The following is a 22,698-nucleotide window of genomic DNA, read 5'->3' as shown; positions in this document are numbered from 1 at the left end:
CCCTCTCCCACTTCTCGCGAGACCCATCGTGATTTGCGGGTGCGAGGCAGGGCGCTAGGACCCGGCGGGCGGGTCTGCGTCTCTAACAAGTCTCGCGGTGTTTCCATTTGAACCGCCTGGCGGGTGTCGGCGATGGCGGCGTCACTCCGGCGACCCGAGAATCGCCTCTTCCGAACGTATGGGGTAGCTGGCGGCGGGGGGCCGCGGCGGCGTCCGGGCCAGGCAGCGGTGCAGTGGTTCCCGCCACAAGACCAGAAGCGTTTCTTCAGCAGCAGTAGCAGCGACGCCAGCGGCGGCGGCCCCTCGCCGTCTGTCGTCTCCGACGATCCTGACGACCCCGACTTCCCCGGCAGCCCGGTGGGTCAGCGGCGGAGGCGCGCTGGCGGCCGACTCTCCAAGGACCGGCCGAGTCTGATCGCGACCCCGAGACGCCTGAGGCTGCGACCGCGGTGCCCGCAGAAGTGCAGCACCCCCTGCGGGCCGCTCGGACCGCCGCCCTTCCCCAACGGCCACCCGGGCCTCCTGAGCCCGGACCTCAGTGTGTGCGGCCAGCCCAGGGACGGCGGCGAGCTGAGCACCAGTGCCTCCCTGTTGAGTTCTCCGGCCTCTCCCGGCCCCGGGTCCCCTGCGCCAGGAGACAGCATCTGTACCGACCCCTCCGCCTTTCTGGATGCAGCCTCTGAAGCTCCGAGCGGCCTCCACCTCCCAGAAGCCTCCCTGGACCAGGAGCCTCTCCCCTGTTCCCAGGAGGCAGAGACAGCAGGAGGCAGGCTCAGCAGGTTGGCCCACCAAGCCCGTGCCAGCCTCAGGTCAGCTCTCTGTAGCTTTTTGGACTCAGGAAATCCTGAGGATTCTGAGCTTGGGCCAGATGGGAAGAATATGCGGGAGTCCTGCTGTGACAGGGAACTGGTGAGGAGGAGGCTGGAGAGCCCAGGTTCACACAGCACGGGCAAGCAGAGGGCCACGGACCAGGACTCCGGTCGAGAGGCCGGGTCTCAGGAGGCTGTCCAGATAGAATACGGGGAGGCCCGTGGGTGCAAGCGCGGTATGGCACCTGGGAAAAGCAACAGGCCTGAGAGATCCGGGCCAAGCCGGAAAAGGAAGCATCAAGAGACAGCAGAAACCTCCCTCCACCATCACCACCACTTTAAAAAAGGCCAAAAGATGCAAAAAGATTCACTCGTCACCCAGGACCTGACGCGTTTACAGAATGCCTGCTCTTGGACCAAAGCCAGGGCCTCCTTCAGCTTGCACAAGAAGAAGACGGTGACCGCCGCGTCACAAGTGTGCAGCATCTACACCGTTGCCAGTTCCCTCTCTGAGTCCCTCATATCAGAATATTCAAACCTTCCTGTCACAAACAGAACAAACAGTGCCCTGTACCCTTGGCACTTCTCCTCCATATATTTGCTCACCCCCTTAAAGACACTACATGCCACAGACAAAAAGGCATCCGATGCAGAAAAGGTTTATGGGGAATGCAGTCAGGAGGGTCCTATCCCCTTCAGCGACTGCCTTTCCTCAGAAAAACTGGAATGCTGTGAGAAGATTGGGGAAGGGGTGTTTGGCGAAGTGTTTCAAACAGTTGCTAACCACACACCTGTAGCCCTAAAAATCATTGCTATTGAAGGACAGAAGTTAGTCAATGGAGCTCATCAGAAAACTTTTGAGGAAATCCTGCCAGAGATCATCATCTCCAAAGAGTTGAGCCTCTTGTCTGATGAGGTATGCAACCGTACAGAAGGCTTCATTGGGCTGAACTCGGTACACTGTGTTCAAGGATCTTACCCTCCCTTGCTCCTCCAGGCCTGGGATCGCTATAACTCAGCCAAAGGGTCTGCAAATGACCGGCCTGACTTTTTTGAGGAAGACCAGCTCTTCATCGTGCTGGAATTTGAGTTTGGAGGGATCGACTTAGAGCAAATGAGAACGAAGCTGTCCTCCATCGCCACTGCAAAGAGCATTCTGCACCAGATCACTGCGTCCCTTGCAGTGGCAGAGGCATCGCTGAACTTTGAGCACCGAGACTTGCACTGGGGGAACGTGCTCTTAAAGAAAACCAGCCTCAAAGAGCTCCACTACACCCTCAATGGGAAGACGAGCTCCATCCCCACCCGAGGGCTACAGGTCAACATCATCGACTACACCCTGTCACGCCTGGAGCGGGACGGGATCGTGGTTTTCTGTGACATTTCCATGGACCAAGACCTGTTTACAGGAGAAGGTGACTACCAGTTTGAGATCTACAGGCTGATGAGGAAGGAAAACAACAACTGCTGGGACGAATATCACCCTTATAACAACGTGCTCTGGCTACACTACCTCACAGATAAGATCCTGAAACAAATGACCTTCAAGAGCAAAGATAACACCCCTGCCTTGAAGAAAATGAGGAGAAAGATCAAGCATTTCCATGAGACTATGTTGAACTTCAGCTCTGCCACAGACCTGCTCTGCCAGCACAGTCTGTTTAAGTAAGCTGGGGTTGCTGACCGCTCCCAAAGGAGAGGGCACAGGTCTGGAAGCCCCTGATGCCGTTTTTAACCTCTATCCCCACAGCAGGGTGGGATTCCTGTTCTTACAGGTTTCCAGTCAGCTTTTCAAACAAGAATTTTGTTTCCAAGTGGAAGCTGAAATGTTTGTTGAAATGTTTAAACTTAACAAATATTCTTTAAAAATAAACTATACATGAGAACAAGTGTTTACAACTGAAAAGCCCTCTTTCTGTCAGCAGACTCCATTTTGTAAATTCCTTTCCCCATTTTCCTTTTTGAGCCTTGACACTTTATGTAGCCTGAGCAGGAAAAAAAGCCCAAGGCCTCAGCTGTCAAACCGATCAGAGCCTGTTGCTGTAGGTGTCATAAGGCTGGCTTTGACAGACGAGGAGCCAGCTGAGAGCAAAGAGGCCGTAGCAGAGCAGAGTCCTAGGCAGACAGACTGGAGGGCAAGGAGGAAGGAGGATGGTAGGCAGTTTATAGGGAGAAGTGTGAGAAATGCCACATGTTTATCAAGCTCATTTGCCAGTCACAAAGAGAAGCAGAATTTATCGATGATTTTCAAATGGAAAATAAATTTCTCCATGGCTACTCAAAACGTTTGAATTTTGCTTATTTTTTCATCAAGGGAAGAAAAACTGGAATGTCGTTTTAAGGGCTGAGTGGTTAATATTCCTTGTGAACATGACTTTGGTAATTTACTCCTAAAATGTGTTCCCAGGTTAACTAATCTTTTTCTACTCCTTTTCTAGAGTTTTAGTTTTTCTACCTTTGAAAATCCACAGTCACTCTGGAAAGAGATGTGATGGTGATATAGAACCGCCTCTATGTACCTGAGTCTTGGTCAGGTTCTTCACTCTTATGACCTGGAAACCTTGTAATTTAACTGGAACACAAATTTGCAGCTGGAACTCGGCTCCAAAGAGGTTCTCCCCATGTATCTGCAAAATAAATCAAAGCGGGAAGTCACGGCTGGTGTTGCTTTGCCACCTGTGGCTTTGCAATGACAAGCACAGCACTTACATTGAAGAGGAACTCCTTGTGGTGCGAAAGCCCCTGGCTTGTGTTCATGTACGTCACTGATGGTCTGCATTTGAGAGGACATGGGTTAGGCCTCAAGGCCCCTTTCTCATTTTAAAAAACCTCAATGCTACCAACTGGATACACTAGGACAGAGGGCACCTGATCCTTAATAGGGATCAAAGCTGAATATCAAAATGTAAGGTGGTGGTAGGGCAGTTGGGATCAGGTTAGAATATTCGAATTCTGTATATTTGGGCTGGTTCTGTATCTAATTATAATGCCTTAGAGTGGCCTTACTTTTTTCCTTCCTTTCTTCCCAATCCCATAGCCCCTCTCTTCCCTCCTTAGCATCACATCAGTTCCCTTTTGTATCAAGACCAGTTGGCACTGCTCCTCCTTTGATTATGACCATGGGGTTTCTAGGACCCAACTGTTAGTGCCCTAGACGTCATTGGGCGCCTGGGTTCTAAGCAGCCTCCTCTCAGGGAAGGGCAATGCCCACATCTACCCTGACCACAAGTTCCACCCACAAGAGAAAATGCCTGAAGCTGTCCCGCAGGTGTGGGCCCCTTGGAAGTACTTACTTGGGAAGAACTGCAATGAAGGCATGTTTGAAATGAAGGCTGTGGGTCTTACTGACCAAAGACCTTCTTTCATTGGAACTAGGAAATAAGAATGTCAGTTTACAGCACACCTGCTTTGTACACATGGCTTCTTACCTTGGCTTCCTGGGATCACTGGGGGTCAGACAGAAAAGACTCTGGGAGATAAGCAATTAGAGTGCAGAAGACGCTCTAGGAGACCATACTTAGAGAAACTGATTTTAAAAGGGTTTCTCAACCTTGATAATATTGACATTTGGGGCCAGATAAGTCTTTGAGAGAGGCTGTTCTGTATATTGTAGGATGTTTAGCAACGTTCCAGGCCTCTACCCACTAGATGCCAGTAGCACCTGCCCCAAGTGGTGCCAGTCAAGTGTCTCCGGGCGCTGCCCCTGGGGGCAGAACCACCCCTGTTTGAGAATTTTCCCAACACCGTACCCGACTCTACCCCAAACACAGAGGTTTTACAGAAGACAGAGCTTCTCTGAAGTTAAATGAACCAGAATTAGAGCTCCAGTCCAAAGCTCATTCTTCCAGACCATACCATAGTTTTACTTTGTCAGTAAAAGAACATTTTAAATATCTTCGATAACAAGAAGGGAAAGCCAAGTCACAGCAGGGACACACGTGCCTTCTCAGGGCTCACTGAGGTTCCCCTTCCTGGGCAGTGAGGGAGCCAGAGCTATTATGCACGCACATGGGAGGGAGGCTTCTTGCAGGGCTACAGGCTGGGCCTGCTGTAACACAGGCATTACTTACTTGGTGACTGTCACAGCGATGTCGGCTGTCCTGTTTGGAAAGGCACTCTCCTCCAGCTGCCAAACTAATGAAAAGTTTGCCTGTTTAAGCAAAAAACAAGGTCACTTGATTCCCCTTTATACCACTCACAACTCAAACTGCTTCCTACTAACTAAACAGACCTGGGAAACATAATTCATACTCATGTTTTTGTAGCACAGCATGCTTCAAGGTCCGTTATTCCACGTTAAGCCTCACAATGTCAAGATGGAGTAAGCGGGGCAGACAGGATTATTCCCCTTTACAGTTGAGGAAGCTGCTTCAGAGATTTCCCACAGCGCAGAGCTCATCAGTGGCAGATCAGGGACTCATAACTTTGGGTCTGATGCTCCTTCCATACTGCACCCAGCTTCACTCTGCTGTACTGGGGTGTGTCAACCATTTATCTGTGGCTGTATCCCTCACCCCCACCACTCCCCACTTTCAGAGCACGCTTGGCCGCTCTGAGCACTCTAAGAGAAGTGTGGAGACTGCAACTGAGATTCTAATGAGACTGGGAAGTAGAAGACACCAATCCCAGGGCAGTGAGAAGAGTCAGCCAATCAAAACAGACTCACAGATGACCTCTTGAGTACGGGGTGACCGATCCTGCAGTTCATGACCAGGACAGAAGCAGTTGGCTTAGAGTCATCGCACTGAATGTCTGGAGAAGGAGGCTGTTAACATAAAAGACGCTGTTTTTGTTTTGTTTTGTTTTTGACATTGATTTTAAACGGCAAAAAAAGGAGCAGTTTCCTCACACCAATTCAACATGCCAGACGCCCTGCCAGGAGCAAGGGACACAAATAAATCAGACTCTGTCCTTGTCTTCCTCACAAGCTGGGCAGTAAGGGCCCAATGCTAGATGGTTGAGGAATTTAAATACAAGGCCTAAGGAGTGGTTCTGTGAGAGCAGTACAGAGAAAAGCAGTAGAGAAAGATGAGGTCCAACCAGGAGGATTCAAAGTCTTCATGGGGAAGGAGACATCTGAACTGGGCCGTGGACCAATGCAGATCTCATGTACTGAGCCAGGCTGGAAGGCCAGCATGAGCCCAAGCACTGCCATGCAGCCTTTTTCAGCCACGGTTCCTCATCCAGACCACTGAATACAGAAAATGACTTGAGTAACTACTATTTTCTTAATTCTCCCAAGGATGCTGCATCTAGTTCCATTCTAGATGCTTAGGAGATCATGGCATTCTTCTCATGTAATGGATGCTGTCTTAGCCCAGATAGCCTCAGACCACTAGGGACACAGTCGTAGTATGACAAAGCCAGGTTTGTTGACTCATTACAACGAGGAAAACTGCACTGTGGTGTATCTCACCAAACAAAGGAAAAGACAGTTATTAAAGGATTCTGGGGAAAGGTGGAGTTCAGGGGAAATGTAGACAAAGCAGTGTTTTGATAGGCCCAAACCAAAGCAGGGCTGCGTGTAAAAGGCCACTCAGCATCAGGGCTGGACTGCAGAGTGGACTCAGGGACCCATGTCCTTGGAAACTATTAAGGTGAATGTGAAAAGTTATGTCCAGAAACATTTTATCTGAAGCTCCAAGCCTCAGACGGAAAATGAGAGTGCTTCTCTTTGTCAAAGTGGCTTGGACTCTCCAGGCAAGAGTAAGATGGTTTCATAATTACAGATAGAACTTCGAACAGCAAAGTTTCTGACTGCCTATGATGTTAGGGAACAAAATTTCTCAGTGTTACAATATTTTACAGCTGCAGGGTGTTCTTGGGAGAAATACTGTTTCCTAGTATCTTGCAGCTGGCTTTGAGTCTGTGCTCCCAGGCTGATGAAAGGCCAAGCAGACTCTTACTTTCCAGTCCAAGCTACTTTATTAGAGGTTATTTCTCTCTCAGAACTCTAGTTAAGAAAGGCTGCAAGGGGACTTCCCTGGTGGCGCAGTGGTTAAGAATCCGCCTGCCAATCAATGCAGGGGACACGGGTTCGAGCCCTGGTCCAGGAAGATCCCACATGCCACGGAGCAACTAATCCCGTGTGCCGTAACTACTGAGCCTGCGCTCTAGAGCACGTGAGCCACAACTACTGAGCCCGCGTGCCACAACAACTGAAGCCTGCGCACCTAGAGCCCACGCTCCACAACAAGAGAAGCCACCGCAATGAGAAGACCACATACTGCATGAAGAGTAGCCCCCGCTCACCGCAACTAGAGGAAGCCCGCGTGCAGCGACAAAGACCCAATGCAGCCAAAAATGAATAAATAAAATAAATACATTTATTTAGGGGCTTCCCTGGTGGCGCAGTGGTTGAGGGTCCGCCTGCCGATGCAGGGGACGCGGGTTCGTGCCCCAGTCCGGGAAGATCCCACATGCCGCGGAGCGGCTGGGCCCGTGAGCCATGGCCGCTGAGCCTGCGTGTCCGGAGCCACAACAGTGAGAGGCCCGCGTACCGCAAAAAAAAAAAAAAAAAAAAAAAAAAAAAAATTGATTTAAAAAAAAGGCTGCAAGCAAAAGGAGTGATTAGGCAGCAAAATAGCACCATTGAAGATTTTTAAAGCAGAGAATGACGTGATTGGATCCATGGCATATAGTTGGATTGGGGGGGGGGGATCCATCTAGTTAATAATCATTTACTGGATGGACCAGGGTGAGGCCGGAGGCAGAGTCAGGAGGTTGCCGTAACAAAGCAAGTATGCCAGAAGGGAGAGCCACGAGCAGTGTGGTTCCCAAACGCTGTCATAGTTACCTTTTGTATCCTCTTAAACTGCAAGTTTCTGGGGTAATTCAAAGCCATGCTTGTCATGTAGGAATCTTCCCCAGAGTTAGTTAGGCTAATGTTCATGCTCAGCTCCTTTGTGAGACCCACCACCAATTCCTGCCTGCACAGGGTAGGCAAATAGATAAATGTTACCAGTTTATTTAATCTGTACAAACCTCAGTGCAATACAACAGCACCTTTTAAACTAACTCCTTAGATAAATTGCTTAAAGGATACATTTAGCCTAGATTTTCTTCCCCTCAACGTAAGCAAACATCTGGACTGCCATACCTCAGCTGCTGTGTGACATGACCATTCACGTAATGTTTACCATGAGTCAAGGACTGTGTTAAATGCTTCACACGCTCAGTTAATCCTCGTAATAACCCTATGAAGTAGTACGGTTGCTATCTGTTCTATAGAGAAGGGATCAGAAGCCAAGGGAGGCTAACTGACTTGCCTGAAGTCCAGCAGCCTCAAAAGGGAGTTGGGAGAATTGGATCTAAACCCTCTTTCTACCACCAACGCACTGTGACCCCAGGCAACGTACTTCGTGACCCAAATTCATCCATCTCACGTACATTTACAGAAGACTTTCTCTGTGCCAGACACCCTGCTCGACATGGCAGAAATAGCACACGGGGGACAGATGCTGCCCCTGCCCCTGTCTTGGCCTCAGCCTTCCCACCCACAACATCATCCCGGCCCTTCCAATTTAAAGGCTGTGGGTTAAAACATGAATCTGTTCAGCCTGGAGAAGACTTGGGGACGTGTAAGTGCTTCTTTCCATCTGCTGAGGCACCATGGGGCCCCTCAGTAATTGAGACCTACAGGGAAACATATTAACAACAAAGAAAACTTTCTAACCCTCTGAAAGGTTCAAAGATGGAATGTGCAGCTCTCGAGAGTAACGTGACCTGTGTCTTGTTGTGTTGTTTTTGTTTTTATCACAGCTGAGAAAAGGATAGATTGGAGGGCTAGAGGGGGCAGAGGCAGAGCTTGTGTGGGGATCCATCTGGGAGATGATACAGGCCTGAAATCAGACAGTAGTAGTGGGGATGGGCAGGGGGTAGAAAGCAGAGGTGATAAGGCCGTGCTTGCAAGCAGCACAAAAACGAGAGAGGAGTCGAGGATGCCTCCTGAATATCCAGCTTGGATGACCGAGTGGGGCTAGTCGTGAGGGAGAGAACACAGGGGGAAGACCCGAGGGCAGAAGTTGATCAGATGGGTTCAGTCCAGGGCATGATGAGAGGTGCCCAGAGGACAGGAAGGCAGAGATGTTGAAATGTCAGTAAGGCATCCTGTTCTAGAGCCCAGGAGAGAGATCTGAGAGTCACTGGAATATTTACCAGGGGTTCTCAACCTGAGGGCCGGGGCAGTTTCAGAGGGCCCCAAATGCAAACACCAGTGGATGCAAGTGTGATCTTCTAGGGAGAAAGCTCTGTAGCCTCCCTTAGATTCTTTAGGAGATCCATGTTCACAAAAACGGTCAAAGCCATTGAGACATTTGGTTGCTAAGGATTAGGTTCAATACTTTTGAAAAAAGAAGAGACTGCTGGCTGTGAACACTAGGGGGTGATGTAGGGCCAGCTGTTTCACTGTCTACTTCACAAGGACGTGGCTGGGAGGGCTTTCTCCGCTGTAATTAATTCCCTGTTAGAAACAACTGCGTCTCCTTGTTAGGCTGGCTTCCAAAGCACTCAAAAGCCTTGAATTGGATCCTTAGTGACTGAGAGGGGCAGCGCTAAGCCATCCACATCTGAAACACAAGTCCTGCAAATGTCTATGAGAAGGCTTACCAGGACTCAGAGAACAGTGCTCTTCCCCAGAGATGCCAACTCCGGCCAGCTGGCCATCAGTGCCATGTTACACACACAGCACTAGGAGTCAGGGAAGGCATTTTAAAACCACCACATGTCCAAAACCAAACTCATGATCTCTTCCTCCCCACCCTGCCTTCCAAAACAATTCTTCCAAAAGCTTCCCTAATTCAGTTCTTGACATCACCATCATTCTAGAATGCAGTGCGGTCCAACAGAACTCTGGCAGTACTGAAAATGACCTGTTCTGCGCTGTTTAATACCACTAGCCATATGCGGGTCCTGAGCACATGAAATGGGCCCAGTGCAACTAAGGAACTAAAATTTAATTTTAATTAATTTCAATTTAAATAACCAAGTGTGACTAGAGCCTATTGTATTGGACAGCACAGTCCTAGATGCTCAGGCTGAAGCGTTGAAAGACTTCTTAGACCCCTCTCTTTCTCTCACTCCGCACATCCAATCTGTCATCCAATCCTGTGGGCTCTAACTTCAAAATATAACCACTTTCATTGCTACCACCCTGGCCTAAGTCACATCACTTCTCACCCGAGTTCCTACAGTAGCTCCCTACCATTGCCCCGCCTCCACCTTTGCTCCTACAGTCTACTCTCAACACAGCAGCAAGAATGATCCTGTTAAAGTGCATGGTCATGTCATCCCTCTGACTTCTCAGCTCGTGGTAGAAGTCCTCATGGAGATGCAGGCACGTATGACCTTTCCTCCCCTCACGTGACCTCTCCCTCCCTCAACTACTGCAACCATGCCGGTGTCCTGGCTCTTCCTCCCATCTCCAGGGCATTTACAGGTGTTCTTCCTTCAGACCCCCGCAGAGTTCATTCCTCCACCTCCCCTTGCATGCACCCAAATGTCACCTTCTCCGTGAACATTCTCCTGACCACTCTATTTAAAACTGCCACCCCACCTGCCCCCGGCATTCCATCCCCCCTTCCCTGCCTTCTTTCTCTTCATAGTATTGATACATCTCATCAACACAAAGTTGACTTATTACCTTCTCCCCCTAAAAGCACCAGGAGGGCCGGGATTTTTGTGTGTTGTTTACTGATGTACCTCTAGCACCTAGAGTGCTGGGCACAGAGGAGATGCTCCATAAATATGCAATGAATTAAGGAATTTGGTTAAGAGGTGAGCCAGGGAAGAGGTTACCTCTAACTTAGGTGGTCCTAGGAGTGAGAGACACTGACTTAACGAAAATAGCGTTGTCCGGGATGTCCAGAGACCTGGGTGTAAGTCCACCCAATGATCATGTGACCCCACACAGGCCCTCAGCTACTGAGTCTGTTGCCTAATCTATAAAATAGGAATACAAATTTCTGTCTTGCCTCCCTCACTGGGTGGGTGGGGAAGCAAGAGATAATAAGTGCAGAAGCCCTTTGTGGGCCATGAGGGGAAGGGGGAGGAAGTGAGCGGTCCATCCTGGGGAGGGGTTTGCCCAGGTAAGCCTTCAGGAGGAAGTTAACTGCAGAAACCGTGACGACTGGATTCAACTCACTGAGAGAGGGTGGTAGCCAACTGCAGCTCAGCGACACAGAACAGCTTATTCTTGCAGGCCTTCTCGTAGGGCAGCTGTAACCAGACAGAGAGGGGCAGGATCAGCCCAGAGACCCCGCCATCCCCGCCTTGCTTCATGATCTCCTTAGCACATTCCTGTCCCTCCTGCTGACTCTGAGAAGTGCAGGTGAAGGCTGACAGGCTGGGGTTGTGTCCACAAGGCCGTGAGAGCTGTGACTGTGACATTCCTTGGCTTGTCAGGGATGGGGATGTGCTTGGTCCTACAACACAGGTACCATGCGTCAGGCCACTGGCCAAGGTCAAAAATGGGGTGACCTTCGTGAAACGGTGGGAATGCCTGCCGCTTTCATATTATGCTAATTAAGCAGCAACACTCACAACTCACTATTTTGAACATTTGGGGGAGGAAAACCCAGGTGAAGAAAAGCTTCCTTAGTCCTCTTAAGTAGAGCAGCAACAGCAGGGGACAAAAGGGGGTAAATAACCAAATATTGTCAAGGTCCAGTCCCGTGAGGTCCTCTACCCCCATGGCTAGTCTTCTCTGTAGGTTAAATATTCCACCTTGCAATCTTGCCTACACCAAACAAATTCAGAAAGTCGCACTGGGTCCAAAAGGCCCAGTCAAGGTTGAAAAGCTCCAGCTCAGGCTGAAAAATCAAGTTGTCTAAAGGAGCTGGTCTATTTTTTATTCTGAAGGAAGCACAGGCAGCTCTCTAACTGGGGAACCTCTGCATTTATCTTCCCAGCAGCCAGTGACCATCGCAGCAGCTTTACTAAACAGCAGCAAGGACTGTTTCCATGACCTGGAGCTAGAATGGGAGCCCAGAGCTAGAAAGAAAACCTTCTGCTTCCCAGAGAAGGGAGATGCAGTTCACAGGAGTCAGAGCTTGGAGCTCTATCTGACTGGGTCAACAATTGGGGGCAGGTTTTTTTAGTTTTGTTTTTAATACAGCCAAGCAGCCTGCTCTCTTTCAGCACGATTATAACACCCTAAGCTCCCAGCCAGAACTCATTCTCTGGAAACATCTATGTGCCTAACCTAACAGCAAATCATTTCTCCTCATCCATTTTATCAGTGGGATAATTTCTTTAAAAACCTCTTTGCCAAACCATCAAACTAATAGTTGATTAAGGTAAGAATCCTGAATGGATGTTAAACAGGATATATGCATAGTCTCAGAGCATCTCCCCATAAGATACTTATTAATTACAAAGGGAAATAGCACCAGGAATGGGGCAAATTTAACATGATGTGCCTCGGATACGATGCACTTAGAGGGGTGAGACCTCATTTCTGGGATATTCCTGCCCCAAATGCATAACCTGAATCTAACCATGAGGAAACATCAGACAAAGACAGGTTGAGGAACATTCTACAGTATAACTGGCCTGTACCCTTCAAGAATGTAAGGTCATTAAAGACAAAGAAAGATTGAGAAATTATTCAAGATTAAAGGAGACTAAACAAAAGTAATGAACTATCCTGGTCCAGAAAAAATTTTTTTTCTTTTGCTAAAAAGGACATTAATAGGACAACTGGTGGTATTTGAATAAAGTTTGTAGATTATAGTATTTCATCATTGTAAATTTCCTGGTTTGGATCATTGTACTGTGGTTATGTAAGAGAGTGTCCTTGTTTTTTAGGAAATACATATTGAAGTATCGGGAGTAAAGACGCATCGTATCTGTAATTAACTCTCAAGTGGTTCAGAAATATAAATTTCTGAGACTACATATGTATATGTGTAAGATATACATGAGATTTTGTATAGAGAGAGAGAGAGACAGAGAATAAAGCAAATGTGATAAAAGGTTAAAATGTTAACATTTGGGGAATCTGGATAAAGGATGGGAATTCTTTGGACAATTCTAACTTCTTAGTAAGCAAAATATTTCAAACTAAAGTTTTCTTAAAACAGAATATATATAATTAGTGATAATCTGCTTTGTTGACAAAACTTTATTATTAGTTCTCCCAGTCTTTTCTGAACCATCTAAGTGTCAATGCCAAATTTTAAAAATTTAGAAAATTAATATACTATTATGAATTTAGAATAAATTTGCCTAAAAAATTAAAATGAGAATCTTTGCTCATCGGGAACCTGATCCTCCCTCTTCCTGGGCAGACGAGCGATAGGAACAGTCACCCTGATGATGTTGTTCTCTTATTTCTATTTACCTTTCGTGATTGATGCATTGGGTGTTAACCAAAACTGGAGCTAAAGGCTTATATAACTGAATTAATATAGAGCATTCTTGTACAAATATTGGACAGTTGTGAGTGTCCTATGATTACCTAGAAATATACTTCTGCTACCTGAAGCTTTTCTGTGCCAGCATGAACTACTTTTGGCTTATTTTTACTTTTGGAGGTTCAATGCATTCCAGCTAGCTGTAATTATTACTTTTCAATGCCCATGTTATCACTTCTTTGATCCTGCTGATTTTTCTGTGCCCCATAAGACTGTCTAAATGAATGCTGACAGAATACCCCAAGGCGCCAGGGCCTGAGTGGGAACAAAATCTCCTCAGATATCATAGAATCAAGAAACTTTACTGGTTTTTCCCTCTCTGATTTCCTGTAGTTATGAGAGAAGCTTTTTGTGACACTATCCATCTGCTAGGGTATAGGTCTGGTGGGCCATTCAGCCTGAAGGCCTGGGCAGGACCTGGGCAGGCAGGTATGCCAAAGGGCATCCTCTCTGCAGCGCGGGGCAGGTGGGCTCCAGTCCAGTCCCCACCCCTCACCACTCCGTTATCAGAGACTCTTGCCAAGGTGGGCAATGTATTCACATGCTTCATTAAATATGTAGCAGGCGCTTTTTGTGAACATGAAAGAACGAGCCTTGGGGGTGGTTTGGAGACGTGTATTACCCACCAGTGAGGTCCTGGGCAAATTAACACCATCTCAGGAACTCTATATCCTTGTTTGTACAGTGAGGGGCCTAAATGCTGTCTGAAGACCCTCCCAACTTTAACATTCTTTGAAGACAGGGGAGCAGGTACTTTTAGGGGGATGGCTCCCAGGAGAGTCTGGTCCAAGCTGAGTCACCTGGAAGATGGCAGAGGGCTCAGCATAGAAGTCCAGGATAGGCTGGGGATGGTCCCTCCGGCCCTCGGGGGTCTGGAGTTGGTAGCTGACCTTGACACTGATGTTGGAGAAGCAGTCCTCCTGACAGAGCTGCAGAGTCACCAAGGAAGGCAGGGTTGGAGTTGGATGTGGGGGAGAAGATGACAAGGAGAATACTTTTAACTTTGATGCAGTCACAATAAGAAATAAACAATGAAAGTGGTAAGCCAGGATTCCGAAGCCTCTTCCAAATAGGCCCGGCTGCCAAGAGCACTGGGAAAACCTCCCTTGATCTGCCATGGCCTCGGGCACCGTAACTCCTTATGGTTCCTGCCCCAATCACAACGGGATTCTGGCCATTAGGAGTTAAAAACTGGCCCGGGTTTTATTCAGAGTACAAAGGGGAGCCACGAAAGGGAAGAGTCATGGCCACATCTGTGTTTACAAAGATCATTCTCCAAGCAACACGGAGGATATACTAGAGAAATAAAAGCTGAAGACCAGGAGATGGGCTGGCATGCTGTTTGCCATTCTCTTTGTTTATTGAGCCTTTTTGCCAGGTGGGAGCTTTGAACACCTGAGAGTAGGTGAGCACGATTCCCAGGTGGAAAAGGTAGTTATGCTTGTATTTAAGGAAGCCATAGATTTGCTAGAAACTCGTTCTTAATCCATTTAACAATCAACAGACATGGGAACAGATGTGTAGTCAGAAGAATAATTTACGAGTTTATTGGAATAAATGATCCTTTTAGGTCCACAACTCTGGGTCCTGTCAGGCTCTGGGTTCTGACAAATACATCTTTCATGTCTCTAGGCACATCTGTCAGGAGTAAACTTTTGTAAATCACAACTTCTGTCTTTCTATTTCTACTTTCTCTCGTTCAGGTTTTCTGATGTTGACTCATGCAAGGGCCCTCTGCCCCACTTTTATTATCAGGTGAGGGAAGGAGCCCTGTTATTCCCAATTTATTACCAAGAAAAATGTCAGCAATTAGAGAATTTCCCTCTTTGTCCAGTTTCTAGGAAGCTCAGAGATCTACTTAGTGTTCAATTTCGGTAGGTTTCTTTTCTTTCTGGCCACTCGGCACAGCATGCGGGATCTTAGTTCCCAACCAGGGATCGAACTCACGCCCCCTGCAGTGGAAGTGAGGAGTCTTAACCACTGGACCGCCAGGGAAGTCCCTCGGTAGGTTTCTTTAATTTGGATTTATGGTACCATAACTCCCACCTCCCACCTCCCATGCCATCATGTGGTTCTTTTTTTTTTTTTTTTTTTTTGCCCTCATCGTGCTGCTTGTGGGATCTTAGTTCCCTGACCAGGGATTGAATCCGGGCCCTCAGCAGTGAAAGCACAGAGTACTAACCACTGGTCCGCCAGGGAATTCCCCCATCATCTGGTTCTTAATCTATTATGATTATTTCAGTTGCCTCATTTGTGTGTATGGGTACATGTGCTTCATTGCATGCACCTCAGTTCTTTTCTCAACAATACAGACCCCTCTAGACTTTTTTGGAAACTCCTCCACTTACCTCTCCCTCTGTGGGAACCAGCAGGAAGGGCTCACAGAGACGGGGGCCCGTGCCCCACTCCCTAAGGGAGCTCTGACACAGCCTCTCATCTGAACACTGCAGCCTTTTCCTCTGCTTCACCACATCCACGTCCAAAGTGAAGTTCAGAGAGGTCTCTTTGAGGCCTGGGAATGAAGACCAGGTCTTCCTGATGAGACTGGGATGGGCAAGCCCCAGACAGAGGGCCCTCCCATGAGTCCCTCCTGAGTGGCGCCCCCACGCAGGCGCTTCCCCAAGCTGCTTCTTCATTTCAAAGGTACTTTTCTCATGTCTTCCGGCACCCAGCTAGGGTCCCTCAGTGCACCAGCCCCAAACCCGGAGCAGCACATCCCAGGGGCTGAGTCAGGCTTCCCTAGGGGAAGAAGCGCTTAGGGAGGAGGCTGGGATTGAGGGGGGAAATGAGGAGGAGCAAAAAGTCAAGGAATAGAGAGAGAAACCACAGAGTAAAACCTGAGGACAGCAGAGCTGGAAGCACCTTGTAGACTACCTGGGCCAGCTCCCTCACTGTGGAGAAAAGAAACCAGGGCCCAGAGAGTGAAAGACGCCCTCCCAGTGTCACACAGCCACCCAGCAGCTGCCATGCGGGCTCTGTGGCCTGAACCTTTCAGCCTATACAGCTGGAACGGATAGGCCTGCCCTTTCCTACTTAACAGATTTGATCATGGGCTCTTGCAGGAAAGCCAGCCTCCATGGGAGAGCACATGCTGACCTGCAGGAAGACATCCCCAGGATTGTTACCGAGAGCTTAAGCCCTGGGGACGGTTGCTGGGGGGTTGTTCTGGCGGGGATCTCTTGGGTTGGCGGTGAGCACCTGGGCTGTGAAAGCCATGCCTTCTGGAAGTTCTCCCAACCAGTGCCAACTAAGCGGATGGGAAGGGAGGCCAGGCCGCTGGCAGGTTATCCAGTCCCCCTGGGCCAGGGAGACACGGTGAGCAGGGAAGGGGAGAAGATGTAAATCAGGGAGAGAGAGGACAGGTACTTCTCGGGAGCCCTGCGCACACACAGGTGTGGGCACAGTAGGTGGAGATGCACAAGTACCGGCCTTCTTCTGAGTCTCCTTTCAGAAACTCAACCCTTCCACCCAAGGAAGGGATCCAGTGCCCCTTTTCCCAACAGGGTCAGAGAGACCCCTTCAGAGTGTGGACTTGACAGCAGATCACCCTTTTCTGGGGCGGTTCCCATTAAATTGAACCTAAGGTCAAAGGAGCTAAAGTCTAACAGAGGGATTTCGTAACACCCCACCCCCACTCAGCCCTCTTTTCCTGCCCCCCCACTGAAGCCAACAGGAACTGACCACAGCACTGGACGGGTCAGCTAGGCTGCCTGTTACCTGACTCAGCAGCTGGGGACACATAGCTGATTTCAAAACACAAATTCACATTCACGCTGCTGTAGAAGCCAATGGGCAGTGCCTTGGGGGTGAAGGTCATGGACAGCTTCAGACGAACCACAGGTCTTGAGCTAAACAAGACAGCAAAGAGGACCATGAGAAGGGACCACAGGACTTCTGGATCGGTGCCTGGGCTCTTCCTTCATTCAGTGAATATACATTCAACACCTCGCTTATGCCAAGTGCTATTCTGAGTCTTCAGGATACTACAGGGAAAGAGATAAGCCCTGCTCTAGTGGGAAAACAGACAACAAGCAGATAAACAAGAAGAAACAGGAAAATCCTATGTACAGGAAATGCTATGATAAAAATAAAATAGGATTGGGACTTCCCTGTCAGTCCAGTGGTTAAGACTCTGTGCTTCCATTGCAGGGGGCCCGGGTTTGATCCCTGCTCAGGGAACTGAGATCCTGCATGCCGCGCAGTGTGGCCAAAAAATAACTAACTAACTAAATAAATAAAATAGGATAAGGTAATAGAGATTGGGGGCTACTTAGCTGGTGGTCAGGGATGGCCTCACAAATGAGGAGACATTTAAGTTGAGCTCTGTTACCAAGAAAGAGCCCGCTCTGTGAAGATCTAGGGGAACTGCATTACAGGCAGAAAGCACAGCTGATATAAAGGGCCTGTGGTAGGAATGAGTCTGCTTTGTTTGAGGAACACAAAAGTCAGCATAACTGGGGCACAATTAGTGAGACAGAGAATAGTAACTAGTGGCGGGGAGGGAGGGGTCTGCAGGGCCAGGCCATGGTAAGGAATTTCGATTTTACTCTAAGTGTGAACCACTGAGGGGTTTTGAGCAGCAGAATGAAAGGGTCTCTCTGGCTGCTGTGTGGAGAACGGAGCACAGGGAGTGAAAGCAGGGAAGGATGCCATGGCAGTGGTCCAGGCGAGAGGTGACAATGTCATGAACTACTAGGAAGTACTTTGGAGGTAGAGCCAACCAAAACTCGGTGGGATGGCAGGGAAAGGAAAAAGAGGAATCAAGGATGACTCTTGGGTTTTTATCCTGAACAAATGGCACCCTTTGCTGAGATGGGAAGCCCAGGGAGGGGCAGGTGGGGAGAAGGAAGGGCGGGTGGGAATGAGTCCTTTTTTTTTTTTTTTTTGGCTGCCCCATGGGGTTTGCGGGATCTTAGTTCCCTGACCAGGGACTGAACCCACGCCCTCTGCAGTGAAAGCACCGAGTCCTAACCACTGGACCGCCAGAGAAGTCCCCTTTTTTGTTTGGTTGGTTTTGACTTTTTTTTTTTTTTTTTTTTTTTTGGTGAGTCCATTTTTAGACGTGGTAACTTTGCAATGCCTGTGTTGCATAAACAGCCGAGCCTGGAGCTTCGCGGAGAGCACAGGGCAGATTGGTGCCCCGCCAGATTATTTATAGCCATGGGACTAGATCACTCACTTAGGGATGGAGCACAGAAGCTCTGAAATTAATAGTAATAATAGCAGCCACCACTGAGCACCGTGCTAAATACTTTGCATAGATCCTCTCAGTCCTCATAACTCTCTGAGGTAGGTGCACTGTTATTCCCATTTATAGATAAGAAAATTGGGACTTAGAAATTCTGTCCAAGGGCACACCGTTAAGTGCAAGTTGAGGTTCAAACCCAGCTGGGCAGAGCCGGCGCCCTTAACCATGCGCTTACTCCCTCCCCTCAGTGCCTGGTGTCTTCACGAGGTCACTTAGGGCAGGACAACTGGGTGAAGCTGCCAGAGCAGACCCCTACCGGAGCACAGCCGCCCGGCCCAGAGCGCCCACAGCGATGTCAGCAAGGCCGTCGCCACTGAAATCTAAGCCACCTGCCACCGACGTGCCGAAGTACTGCAGTCCTGGGGCCACCACTGAGGCTCTGATCCTCTGTGGATCGAGAAACACAAGGTGTCAGGGAGGGAAAGGGGTTTCCTTTTGGTTTAATTCAATCAGCAGATTAGCCTTTGTCCCCATCCCAGGGAGCCATCAGCTGAGGAACTGGGAAGAAAACGTCAAGGTTCTCCCAGGGAGGCTTGAAGGGGGGTGGGGCTTGACAGGGAGAGTAAGGACAGCAGGGGGTGGGGAAGAGTAGGGTCGTCCCAGGAAACAGTCAGGGGTCAGTGCAGGGGGCACAGGGAGTACTGGGCACAAGCAGTCCTCATGTGGGGCTGAGGCGAGGGTGGCTCTGAACTACATTTCAGAAACACCACTGAAGCACAGGGTGGAAGATGGGGAAGAGGAAGGAGCCAGGGCAGGGGTGGTGGGGATGGAGAGGAGGGGCTGGATTTGGGAGACAGCAGGATCTTTAGGAGGCAGAGGCTGACATGTTGAGCTGAGGTCCGGGATTAGCCTGGGTTTCTGCTGTGAGCCGTGGAGGGGTAGGGCTCAGAGGAGCGGCAGGTCTAGGGGGAAGAGGATGCTTTCAGTTGGGCATCCTGAGAGTGAGATGCTGGAGGCCATCCAGGTGAGGGGCTCAGGAGCAGCTGGACACACAGGACTGAAGCTTGGAGAGAAACTGCAGCTGGATGTGAGTGAAAGTGCCCATAAAAGATGGAGCGTGGAAGCTGGCAATGGATTCCTGGGGGGTGAGAGCTAGGCTTGGGGTGGGGGGAGGGGTTGGGTGGGAGACAGGAGCCAGAGAAGGGACAGAGAGAGGAAAGAGGATCTGAGGCAGGTCCATGGTCAGGAATGCCAAAGAAGGAGGGAGTCACAGGTCAGGAAAGTACATGGATGTTGCCACAACCTCTAGCCCCACTGGAAGGGTCTGAGGTGAGAACCTCCAAGTGACTTCTGTCCTTCAACCCTCTGGGACCTGCCTGGCACTTAGGACTGGAGCTGGCTTGGGTCTCAGGCCATCATATCTGGGGAAGGTCAGAGTCCCAGAGTAGAGGCAAGAGAGAGCCCTGCGGATCACCTGTGGCTGGTTGGTAGCGAGGTCAACCAGCTGGTTGGTAGAGCGTCCATTGTAGATGTACACGCTGCCGAAGCCTACACCATCATCTGCCCCGAAGTCTTCCAGGGGGGCCCCGATGGCCACATCTGTGAGCTCATCCTGACTGATATCCCCCACTGTCGCCATGGCAAAGCCAAATCGCGCATAAGTTAACCTGGGGTGGCCACTCAGCGTGCGTACCAAGGAGAAGGAACCATCCTGTAAGGCAGAGAGGCAGCTCAGCCCTCAAGACAGGGATGCAGGGTGCCCACCCCACTGCCACCCCAGGGAGCATGCTCAAGGACTTGTTGATTCTGATTCTCCAGCAGGGAGGGAGCCTGTGGCTCAGAAGAGGCAAGAGACCTTCCCAAGTCTGCACAGTGAGTGAGTGGTGAAGCTGGAGTCCTCCTGCCTTGCAGTCCAGGACCAAGAGCTGCAACCCTCTGCTCCCATGATTGGGGTACTGGGCTGGCGATCAGGAGGCCTGGCTTCTCGCCTTGGCTCCACCACACACTTGCTCTGTAAACTGAAGCAAGTCTCCACATCACTGAGCCTCAGTTTTCTCATCTGTAAAATGGGAGTAACAGCTACCTCCCATAGTTACTGTGAGAAACAAGTGAGATCACAGACAGGATGTGCTTTGTCAACCGTGCAGCTATTTGCGATGTCATCATCCTCAACATGAGATGATGGGGTGGGGAACGTAAGAAAGTGGGGGAGGGGACGGAGGGAAGCAGTCGCCCCACCAGGCTGCCATCCACCCTGAGCTCCCCATCTCTGCCCTCTGGTGCAAGGCGGGGCCGGGGCGCTCCCAGCCTCTGTCCCCTCGGCCCCAGGCCGAGCAGCCACAGCCTCGGCCAGCTTGCGAAGATGGCGACTGTCCCACCTGCTTGTTCACACGGTACATGTAGACTCTGCCCTCCTCGCCTTGCACGTGGTAAAACGGGGCGGCCACCAGCAACAAGTCTGTGGTCCCATCCATGTCGACGTCCACAGGGCACAGCTCAGAGCCAAAATAGGACCCCATCTACAGGCCAGAGGGAACGCAGCTCACAGGGAGTGCCGGGGAGGCAGCCGCCACCACCAGAGCCCTCAGCAATGCTAGGCCTCTGCTCCTGCTCTTCCTGGGCCACCAGCTTCGGGTCAGACCAGATCAATGTGTTCAGCAGAATAACACAGGAGACTGGGTGAACAGCCTGATCCCCCACGATGGGGGAAACCAGCTGGCGCTCAGACACGCAGAGCCGGGGCAGAGGCTGAGTTCTGAGACCTGAGTTCTGCCCAGGCTGGGTCCCCAAGCCACTGTGTGCCCTGGAGCCCACCCCTTTCCCTCTGGGACCTCCAGATCCCTATCTGTAATAACGGGGGCGGGGGTCCTTCTCCAGCAGTACCTGCTCGCCCTCCAGCACTGGTACAAAGTTGGTCTCTTTGCTCTCCTTCCGGAGCTCAAACACAGCCCCTTGCTGCTTGTGCTGTGGAGCCCCTGCCACATAGGAGAGGCCACAGGTCTTGTGCAGCACCGCCACCGAGTAACCTGCGGGGGGGATGTGGAACTGTGATCAGGATCTCCCACCGGGCCACTCCTGTGCCCCGCCCCCCTTCCCAGCCAGGACTTCGAAGTAGCTTGGGCAGGGAGGCAAACATGGAGAGACTATCTTCCTCATCCTTTTAAAATCGTCAGCGGTGGCTCTACTTACCCATGCGGCTGCTCACACACGTGTGTCCCACTATACAGATGGGATAGACACACACGATCACACACACAGCTTCACTCAAAATACACTCCACGCACGTTCATCACAAACGCAGTGCATGAAGACTGAGGAGGGGTGAAGGGGCACCCACCGCCATTACTAAGGGAGAGGCCCTACCTCCCTAGGCAGCTGCCAGGACCTGGCGCTTTGGTACCAAGCAGGCCTAATTCTCAGCCTCAGGCTCCCTAAGTGGGGCCCTTCCCTCGGTCCACGTGACCGACCTGGGCCCTCCTCAGCTAGGAAGTGCACTAGCGGCCTGTGTCCCTGTACAGGCCCCGCCCACACCCAGGTAGCCTCCAGGCCCCGCCCTCACCCAGGTAGCTGTACTGCACAGCCTTGGCATCCACCGCTGTCTGGTTCAGGAAGCGGCCCTTGCGGCTGCTCATGTTGTAGAACAGCGTGCCCCCCGACCAGTCGAAGGCCCCTACAGCACCGAGCAGCACCTGCCCCTGCAGGGGACAAGGGTGGGCGGCCATCTGAGCGGGAGGGACCCAGGGCCAGCCAGGGTGGCATCGGGTCTACCTGCCAGCACAGCAAACCTTGCAGGGGGGATGAGGGGCATTCAGTGCACCCGGCCAGAGACGTAGGAGGAAGGCGAGAGGCAGACACTGGGTTCCTGCCTTGTACCCATGACCCTGTCAGGGCAGCTGTCCCTCCAGTACCAGCAACCCCTGGGGCAGAAATCCAACCCGGGGCCCAGATGTTGAGCATTTAAAAAAGTATGACTGAGGGACTTCCCTGGTGGCACAGTGGTTAAGAATCCGCTTGCCAATGCAGGGGACACAGGTTCAAGCCCTGGTCCGGGAAGATCCCACATCCCGCGGAGCAACTAAGCCAGTGCGCCACAACTACTGAGCCTGCGCTCTAGAGCCTGTGAGCCACAACTAGTGAGCCCTCGTGCCACAATTATTGAAGCCTGCGTGCCTAGAGCCCATGCTCCGCAAGAGAATCCCCCACTCGCTGCAACTAGAGAAAGCCCACGTGCAGCAACGAAGACCCAACACAGCCAAAAATAAATTAATTAAAATAAATTTTTTTAAAA

At 50.4% G+C, this 22,698-nt stretch overlaps 2 protein-coding genes across 2 annotated transcripts in view; one reads left to right on the top strand and one right to left on the bottom strand.

The window, feature by feature from the left end:
* Nucleotides 1-22,698, bottom strand: part of ITGAE (integrin subunit alpha E) — a 48,783-nt gene that overhangs the window by 10,662 nt on the left and 15,423 nt on the right. The window contains exons 11-25 of the mRNA XM_067717437.1: nucleotides 21,970-22,105; nucleotides 21,294-21,436; nucleotides 20,789-20,929; nucleotides 19,885-20,121; nucleotides 18,727-18,857; nucleotides 16,940-17,070; nucleotides 15,571-15,734; nucleotides 14,023-14,151; nucleotides 10,951-11,024; nucleotides 7,606-7,738; nucleotides 5,476-5,574; nucleotides 4,880-4,959; nucleotides 4,103-4,180; nucleotides 3,519-3,582; nucleotides 3,329-3,436 (exon numbers count right to left, since the gene is read on the bottom strand). Of these exons, the coding sequence (XP_067573538.1) occupies nucleotides 3,329-3,436; nucleotides 3,519-3,582; nucleotides 4,103-4,180; nucleotides 4,880-4,959; nucleotides 5,476-5,574; nucleotides 7,606-7,738; nucleotides 10,951-11,024; nucleotides 14,023-14,151; nucleotides 15,571-15,734; nucleotides 16,940-17,070; nucleotides 18,727-18,857; nucleotides 19,885-20,121; nucleotides 20,789-20,929; nucleotides 21,294-21,436; nucleotides 21,970-22,105 (1,848 nt within the window). The remainder of the gene's footprint in view (nucleotides 1-3,328; nucleotides 3,437-3,518; nucleotides 3,583-4,102; nucleotides 4,181-4,879; nucleotides 4,960-5,475; nucleotides 5,575-7,605; nucleotides 7,739-10,950; nucleotides 11,025-14,022; nucleotides 14,152-15,570; nucleotides 15,735-16,939; nucleotides 17,071-18,726; nucleotides 18,858-19,884; nucleotides 20,122-20,788; nucleotides 20,930-21,293; nucleotides 21,437-21,969; nucleotides 22,106-22,698) is intronic.
* Nucleotides 97-3,769, top strand: HASPIN (histone H3 associated protein kinase). Its single transcript, XM_067717438.1, has 2 exons — nucleotides 97-2,474; nucleotides 3,248-3,769. The coding sequence occupies exons 1-2, from the start codon at nucleotides 133-135 to the stop codon at nucleotides 3,330-3,332; spliced, it is 2,427 nt and encodes an 808-aa protein (XP_067573539.1). The 5' UTR covers nucleotides 97-132; the 3' UTR covers nucleotides 3,333-3,769.

Source organism: Pseudorca crassidens, chromosome 19 (assembly GCF_039906515.1).
Source record: "Pseudorca crassidens isolate mPseCra1 chromosome 19, mPseCra1.hap1, whole genome shotgun sequence".
In the NCBI taxonomy this organism is placed as follows: Eukaryota; Metazoa; Chordata; class Mammalia; order Artiodactyla; family Delphinidae; genus Pseudorca; species Pseudorca crassidens.
Note: the sequence above shows the minus strand (reverse complement) of the source record. Positions and strands in the feature narration are given on the sequence as shown.

What these genes read in the sequence shown, in the direction of transcription:
- HASPIN (XM_067717438.1), top strand. Translation starts at nt 133, where the DNA reads ATGGCGGCGTCACTCCGGCGACCCGAGAATCGCCTCTTCCGAACGTAT. An exon ending in TGCCAGCACAGTCTGTTTAA is followed by an intron (nt 2,475 to 3,247) that starts GTAAGCTGGGGT and finishes CTCCTTTTCTAG; the next exon opens with AGTTTTAGTTTTTCTACCTT.